The sequence below is a fragment of the Caloenas nicobarica genome, chromosome 23 (genome assembly GCF_036013445.1).
Source record: "Caloenas nicobarica isolate bCalNic1 chromosome 23, bCalNic1.hap1, whole genome shotgun sequence".
NCBI lineage: Eukaryota > Metazoa > Chordata > Aves > Columbiformes > Columbidae > Caloenas > Caloenas nicobarica.
This window is the reverse complement of record NC_088267.1, coordinates 3,614,726-3,623,167: the sequence shown is the minus strand read 5'-3', so window position 1 is coordinate 3,623,167 and position 8,442 is coordinate 3,614,726. Positions and strand designations below refer to the sequence as shown.

At 55.7% G+C, this 8,442-nt stretch overlaps 1 protein-coding gene across 1 annotated transcript; it reads left to right on the top strand.

Moving 5' to 3' along the window:
• The first annotated feature begins 89 nt into the window (after positions 1-89).
• NCDN (neurochondrin) lies at positions 90-3,774 on the top strand. Its single transcript, XM_065650640.1, has 6 exons — positions 90-228; positions 606-1,592; positions 1,813-2,039; positions 2,212-2,436; positions 2,632-2,774; positions 3,096-3,774. The coding sequence occupies exons 1-6, from the start codon at positions 127-129 to the stop codon at positions 3,530-3,532; spliced, it is 2,121 nt and encodes a 706-aa protein (XP_065506712.1). The 5' UTR covers positions 90-126; the 3' UTR covers positions 3,533-3,774.
• Positions 3,775-8,442: the final 4,668 nt, after the last annotated feature.

The window sequence follows — 8,442 nt, the reverse complement described above, 5'->3', positions numbered from 1 at the left end:
ATTGGTTAGCGGTGAGGAAGCGGCACGCGGATTGGCTGAGAGCCGGCACGTGGCCGCGGGCGGCCGGGCGGAACAGCGGGGAGGGCAGGGACTGAGAGACAGCGGGTGCCACGGGCCCACCTGGCCATGGCCGCGGACTGCGGAGACCGAACCGCGACGCTGAAGAGGTGTCTCGGTGTCCTCAGAGACGCGAGAAACGACAGCGAGCAGTTCGCAGCCCTGCTGCTGGTAAGGAAGTGCTGCGTGGCGGCGCCATCGCCTCGGAAACAGGCGGGGGAGGAGCGGGGGGAGCGGGGGTGGAGAAACCGGCCACTGGAAACGGGAAAGCTCTGGCGCTGGGGACTTGGGGACAAGGTGCTTCAGTGCCCTGTGTGTCCGTCAGCAAAGTGGAGGGAGCCCGGCCTTGGCTCGGGCCTGCTGAGGGCTGGTCAGCACGGCCACACTCCTGAAACAGCGTGGTAAAGCCCTGGATTAGCACTTAGACCAAGTGCCCAGCTCAGTGAGTCCTGCTCAGTACTAATGAAAGTTGTTTAAGGCTTCTAACCTGCCTGTTCAATCCTGTAGATTTAGCAGTGCTGTGCACTCACCCCTGGTTTGCCTTGCAGGTGACCAAAGCGGTCAGAGCTGGAGAAGTTGACGCCAAGACCCGTCGCCAGATCTTTAATGCAATTGGGTTCACGTTTCCGAATCGCCTGCTGGTCTCCGGGCAGCCCCCGGCCGGCTGCCCCCCACACACCTTCCGCGCGCTGGGCCTGACGCTATTGGCGTGTTTCTGCACCGACCCAGAGCTAGCTGGGCACTCCCAGATCCTGAACAAAATCCCGACCTTCAACGACATCCTGGTGTCCCCCTGTGATCCAGATGGCACGTCCATGATCGATGATGTGTACCAGTGCCTCAGTGCTGTCATGGCCACTGCCAGGGGCCCCAGAGAGCTGGTGACCAAAGGGACGGTGTGTGCCCTGTGCCAGGCCTATGTGAAGAGCAGTTATGGCTCCGACCGTGCTTTGACCCTGCTCTTGGGGCTGTTAGCCGTAGCAGAGGCGAAGTGCTGGCAGAGAGACACTCCACACCTCCTGGCCGTGCTGAGCAAGCTCTCCGACGATTTCCTCAAGGCTGAAGACATGACCAAATTTGAGCTGTGTGAGGTTCTGCCTCGCTTCGTCCCCCTGTCGCCGCCGCTCACGCAGGACCCACAGGGCCGCGAGTGCCTGCACAGGCTTTACAAAGGGCTGGCTGACATCTTGGGCAGTAAACTCAGCCAGTCGCAGCGGGACCCTGCTCTGAAGTTCGCTGCCTGCCTCGTGCAGGCCTGTGGGTCAGAGTGGATCCCAGCAGGGAGTGCTGGAAGCAAGTTCCTGGCCTTGCTGGTGAACTTGGCTTGTGTGGAGGTCCGCCTGACCCTGGAGGAGCCAGATCCCGTGGAGGCGGAGGGGAAAAAAGAAGTGGTAACAGCCTGCTATGTCCTTATTGAGATGGGGATCCAGGAGTGCCTGAGAGAAGAGAAACCACTGCTGGAAGAGGTGCAGAAAATACAGCTCATGAGGATCATGGAAGAGGCATTTGGAGCTGTAATATTCTACTTAAGACAGGTGATGCAGACTTTCGAGCAAAGAGCATGTTTTTGTGGGTTTCTCTGGGAGGCTTTGATAGCTGTTTGCTGGGACACTTCATGGGTGCTCAGCAGCTCACAGCCATGGCTCTGTAGAGAAAGATGCGCACATTGGCCCACTGTGGTTTTCATACCTGCGATGGCTCAATGGAACCGCAACCTTAATATGTTATTTTCCATCTGCTTTCTTCTTCATGCAGGTTAAACAGGAGGAGCTAGAAGATCCTTTCATATTTGCTTCTGTTCGAATCCTTGGAGCCTGGATGGCAGAAGAGACATCCTCCCTCAAGCAGGAAATCTGTGAGCTCTTGCCTTTCCTTGTTCATTATGCCAAGAAGCTTTTCCAAGAGGGCAGCACAGCTGTGAGTCTTCCCCAGCCAGAGCTGGTCAGCAGCGAGGGCTCTGAATTACCACGGGATGCTCTGAGGTGCATATTTTAAGCACAGAGTTGATGCGTTTTAGAACAAACTTGCTCAAATCTGTTTCTATTTTCCCTTCTCCCTGCAGTGCCTATTCTGTGACTTTTTCCCCCTAGCTGGATGTAAATGCAGAAATTAGACCCATTCTACCTCATGTTCCAAATTTCTTTCACCTTCCAGGTTTTTGCTACCTGGCTTTTGCCATTTAACAGTAGAGGACAGGCCCCGGGACATCCTCATCACAGCAGGGGCACCAGCACTGCTGTGCGAGTACTTCATCCATCAGTGGGAGCTGCTGACCTCCGAGCCCGGGTCCCCAGCTCCGCTGACAAGCGCCGAAATGAGTCTACAGACCCTGTGTGGGATTTTCCTTAACCTGGTTGTGACTGCACCAGATCTCATCAGGTAACAGAGCCACAGGAGCTGGCTTTAAGCTTCTCAGTGGGAAGAAAGAGGGAGTGTTGTGAAGTGAGCTTCAGGGGGACGTCCCTTTTTCAACACCAGCTACGTTACTTTTTTTGTCCTGTATTTAACCTCGATGTTTTCAGGTGCTTCTAGCTCTGCTCAGGAAATGCATCTCAGGGTTTGTTTTCTCTCTAGGCGAGACAAAACCTTTTCCTCCTTGATGGACATGTTGATGAGGTCTCTTCCCCTGCTGCTGCCCCAGAAAGATCACCTGGTTCTAGCAGCCAACTTCGCCACGCTGGGTCTGATGCTGGCCAGGATCCTCGCCAGTCCAGCAGGTAAGAAGAGTTCCCGCTGGCAAAGCTGCGTGTTGCTCTGCGTGGGCAGAGACCGGGTCTGGGTGGCTGGGCTGGAGAAAGCAAATACAAGGGGAACAAGGTCTAGTTTCTGTCATTGGAAAAGTACAAACCCAAAAATCTGGAGGAGCAAGGAATATACAGAAAATTCAGCAGGATGATGGGTTGGGATTAAGAGATTTCCAGCTCAAGAGGATGGTATTCCGCTCTCCCCGAAAGCCCTGCTGCAGACAGACCCACCGGAGAGTCCATCCTTTGGCCAAGCAAGCTTTGTATAGAGTCATCATTCCCTTTTTCTTGCAGTTCTCCAGGGGACCCAACCCGTCAAGGAGTTTTTCGGAGCCACCATTCGCTTCCTGTCACAGGCCCACACCACCCAAGCGGAGCCTGGCAGCGACGCCTTGGCCATGGCCGTGTCTCCCGCCTACGGCGGTGCCTGGGCCGAGCTCCGCGAGCTCTGGCTGCTGGGGACGCAGGCGCTGGCGGGCTGTGTGCCGCTGCTGCCCTGGCTGCCGCAGGCCGTGCTGGAGGCTCGGTGGCTGGAAGCCCTCGCAGACCTGCTGACCCGCGTCGATCCAGCCTCAGTGGATTTTGAACTCATCGCCGTGTTCCAGGGCATGTTGGTAGAGCTGGCCAGAGCCAGCAAGGCGTGCAGGGATGTCATCGCGTCACACCACGGTGGAGAATGGGCCAACCTTTACGGGATGGCAGCTTTGGAGCAGTGTCTGTCCGAGCAGTGAGGAGCCAGCAGCAGCCTGCTGTGGGAAAGGAAGCCGGATACCAGCGCGAGATCTGTTCAACACCCTTTGGTGCCAGATAGGGACAAAACAAAAAACATTTAACTGGCAAATCTTTATAAAACTGGAGTGATACAGCAGAGCTCAGCGGGATTTGTGCTGTCTGCAACCTGCTGCACAGAACCATTGCTGCCTCAGAACATTTCAACATGCACCTGGCTTGACCTGTAACATTTATTTTTGTAAACAGCCTAGTTTATTATTAAAGGTGTTTTCTGTTGACTGATTTTTTCAAACTCTGCAGTGTTGGGTTTATTTCTGCCCAGGGCCCTAGGAGCTTGCCTGCCTCTCCCTTTAACATGCTTCGGATTTTGTCATAATGAGCCCTTAAGGATGTCCCCTTATTTTCTGTCAGAGTCCTCCAGATATTGGTAACAGAAACCTGTCATTACACCTAGAGAGGTGCAAAAGGTGGGAACAGGAAGAACTTTAAAATTTACAGAGAGCAGTGAGAATAACTCTAGCCTGGCACAGACCTGTCCCCCTCAGGGTAAAGATACACCAAGGCCCTTTTGCCGTGGTGTGGGATGACCTCCCTGCTCTTATGGGCAACCAGTACCATCATCTCAAATTTATGCCTAGAAAACCGTCAACAGCACCGCTCACTGTCACCTGTTTTGCCCTGTAAAACACCTGCACAAGGTGCAGCCATGGGGATTTGTGTTTGCTCAGGCTCGCTCACTGCGCGGCTGGGGTGTACGTGGGGAGTTTTCCGCTCCTGCAAGGCAAGGGGTGTGACCCACAAAGGCCTTGGCTCTAGAGCCTTTGGCTATGGACTGTAAAAGCAGAAATGGGTGAATTACACATTGCCGACTCCCTGCAGACTGAGGAGTAGTTTGCTTTGTGGAACAGAAAGACCAGATGTAAGAATGTACATACATGTACGAGGGGGGACTCAATCACTGTGCAGCCTGGGCTGACAGCCCGGGAGCCTGAACATGTAAAAACCCCAGAAAGAGCAGTGAGGTGGTGTGGGCATTTCAGAGCTGGGCTGGTGGAGGATGGCTCGGCTGGGCCCGGGAGGATTTTCCACCAGGTGTCAGTCGAGGAGCAATTTGGGAGCTGCAGCCTCGCCAGGGACCAGCTCTGCGGGCAGACCACGGCACTGATCCCAGCTGCACCCAAAACTCAGGCTGGCAGGCTGTGAAATCGTCTGATTGAGACAAAAATCAAGCAAGGAGTTGTCTCAGAAAGAGGCCTGATTCTGGGTGCATTCCTGCTTTATACCATAGTTTTAGTCCGTTGCTTTATGAAAGCAAACACCTCACACAACTGGAGAGGGGGCGTCTGCTGTTGCTCAGGAAAAGTATCTTTCTGATCTTTCCAACTGAGCCCTGAAAAGTTAATGCAAGTTGGAACAAGGGTAGGTCCTACCAGAAGAAAGCGATGCGAGTCAAAGAGGCAAATGAGCCTCCTGGCCCTGGAAAAGAGCAGAGCTCTGCTGGAGCGTGGGCTGGGAGAGTGTCCCCAGCCTGCCAAGAACACCTCATTCTGCACCGCGGGGAAACAGCAGCACCTTGGAAGAGGCAGAAACACACTTCAGATTGTCAGAAAAAAACCCGTCCAAACCCTCAAACACTTTACCTTCCACTATTCCCAGTCCCGTATGTTCTTCTGCCTCTGGTCAAAGGGTGTGGGCTTCCCATTAATGAAAGGCTATCATTAGCGTTAATGAGCGATATGTGCCTGTATCAGCAGGACAGTGCTCACCTCTCTCCCCCAGGTGCTGTGCTGGGCTCGCTGTGGTTTGCAGCGCTGGCTTGAGTGTCGTTCATCCCTGTGGGCAGCAGTAGGAGCTTCCACAACACGCGAGCAGAGATCCTGGTCTGCAGGACCCTGCCCTAGCCCAGAGCTGTCCTAGACCAAGAGGCTTTGGGCTGCTGGCCTTTAATACCCAGGCAGGATTTCTGGGAGCAAACCAAGAGCCTAGGGAAGTCCTCCAATTTACCCTTCACCACATCCCAGTGGGCTTTGGCCACCAGCAGGTGTGTGGGGAAGAGCACCTGTCCCTCATTCTCATGGTCTTCAACGGGAAGTCCCATCAGATGTGGGAAGGACCACCCATGCCAGAGCTGGACCCTCCCAGAGACCCTGATGGCTCATCGTACACTTGTTTCTTTGCATAACACAAACCACACTCCTCCGGGTGGCTCAGCCTCGTGTGAGGGACATGGTGCCCCAGCAGCCTGGCCAAAGCTGCGAAGGCTATGGGGTCCCTCCTTGGTCACCCCCGACTTTGTGAGCCCAACCGCAGGTTCTTCCACCAGCACCTGGCACCTGAGGGCATTGATCCCCTAGTGCCAGAGAGGTGGATGATGGCATCACCTGATGTCCCTTCTCTGCCACAGCACTTTCAGATCCCGGCACAGAGCGGGATTTCAGCCAGCAAGGCCCAGAGCAAATTGTGCTTTATCTCCTGGTGCATTTTCAACACCAGGGTGAGCTCTCCAGGTTGATTGTTCACTGTGGCTTGGACAAGATGGATAAGACCCCAGAGGAGCAGATGCACATTCTGTTTCGCTTTGACAGCTTAAATGTCATAATGCCACTGCAAACCCGACCATGCCATACATTATCTTACAGTGTTTATTCATATCACCCCAAAAGCACCAGCAATAAAATTAAATATTTCATAAGGCTGTTGTTTGGCTGCTGCGTTGCAGAACCAAGCGCAGCCCCCTCCCACAAACCTCTTGCCACAAGATGTCACAAGGGTGCTGGGGGTGCGAGGGGGCTGCCCTGTTCCCTGCCCACCCATTGCCAGGGTCCCTGTGCATCTCCCCAAAGCCCTGCCTGGCTCTCCAGCCCCACGACAAGGAGCTTCCTTCCCCACCAAAAGTCCCATATGCGGGAAATCACAGGAGCAGCCCGCGTTTCTCTGAGGTGTTGATGGGAGCCGGGCTTCTGGGGAAGAACCAGTTTATCTCTAGCTGGGGCAGAAACCTGTGCTCACGTACTTTTGTCTCCATGCCCCTGCTGCCCTGCTCGGCAGGTATTTTGGCTGCTGACCCGCGAAAGCAGAGGTCACTGCCCCACACCCCTCACACACCACATTGCCACAAGCCCAATTTGCCTGACATCTTCAGTGGCAGCTTTGCCTTTTGTTTTTCCTTCCCTTTGTCTGTCAGTGTTGCGGGTTTTCTCTGCTCTGTCTCATTTTTGGGTGGAAACACGACTTCTCTCCAAGCTGCTGCTGGGGAGCACCCTCCTGGCCACCCCGTGGTCCCACGCACAGGCCAGCTCATGGCCCTTCCCGCCTGGATTTTTCACAGTTTCATCTCTTTCAAATGAATAAGGACTCAGCGTTATACGGACTAGACGAGCAAGAGATGTTAAGAATGAACTGGAACATAACTGCAAAATACAGCATGTCCAATCCAATTTTTCCTAGCAAATGAAACAGATCTGGTGGAAAATAAATACAGAACTTTCAGGAGCAGCGCCCTTGAACAGCATTTGAGGGGGGTTGAAGATATTTAAGTAGATCAGCCCTTTACACCTCTGCACATCCCTCCTCCCTCCCTTAAATGCCATCTTTAATAGAAATAAATTAGAATAAATGATCAGCCTTTGCCTCCTAAAGACAGGTGGCAGGATAATATTAAAAGAAATGAATAAAAATTCATTTAATGAGCATTGTTAATTAAACCTGGAAATCAAAGAGGTCTGAGTTGTGGGAATTCAGAGGAAAAATGAAAATGAAGGGAGCTGTAGCTCGGGGCAGGAAGAGTGGAATTAAATTAAATGCAATGTGGGATTGTGTTTGTTAATGTCTATCACACATCACGGTGTGTTACAGATGGGGGTAAAGGGTTTGTTCTCTGTTCACACACAAATTACACTCTGCCACCAATGGAAAGTCCCACGCAGCAATGGGCAGCCTGCGCCCCACGGGTGGCACGGCGAGATCGTGGGGACCCCGTGGGGACACGGTGGCCCCAGAGCAAGGACGTGGGGCCCGTGGGCTGCGGGGAGCATGTGCGAGTCTGCGAGTGAGTCCGTGAGTGCTGGGGTGCAGTGGGGTGTGTGTGGGCCAGGGCTGTTGTGCATCCTTCTGCATCCCCCCGCATCCCTGTGCGGGTGCATCACCGCACCGGCGGGGGCGTGGGCAGCCGCCTGCGTGTGCGAGTTACCGGTGGGGAGGTCAATGGGGATCATTCTGTGCTCGCCCCGCCAGTACCCGGTACCCGGTGCCCGGTGCCCGTTGCCGCGCTCAGTCACCCGGTGCTGCGGGCCCGCCTCACCCTGCCCCGGAGGGAGGGCCCGAACAGAGGGAGGGATGGAGAGAAGGGAGGGATGGAGAGGAGGCAGGGATGGAGGAGGGAGGGGAGGGCGGGGAGGCAGGCACGCTGCCTGTCGTTGCTCCCCCGTTTTCCCTCGCTCACTCTCACCCGGCGCCCGCCCTCCCGCCCGTCCCCTCGAGCCTAGAGCCAGGCCCGGAGCACCCCCAGACACTTTTCAATCTCCCCAGGCAGGGCCTGTGGCTTCGCGCTCCCCGTCGGGAGCCCCAGGCTCTCCCACCAGGCCCGGCCCCGGGCCCCGCTCTGGCCGCCGTCGGGCGGAGGTTGCAGCTGCAGCCGGGCCCTCGCTGTGCTCACAGCCAGGGCACCCGCTGCCTGCTCGGGCTAATAAAGTCAAACCGTAGAGCATCACCGCGGTCCCGAAGCCCGCCCGAACCCCCCGGGCCCTTCCGACCCTCGGGGCTCGGCCCCCGGTCCGGCCCGGGGCGCTCCCCGATAGGGCTCTCGGGCAGCGCCGTCCAGGGCGAGGGGAACGGAGGGTGGCACCTGGGGAGCGTGCGGCACCGTGCGACACGGGAGCAGCGGGAACGTAGCCACCCGACGGCAGGGGAG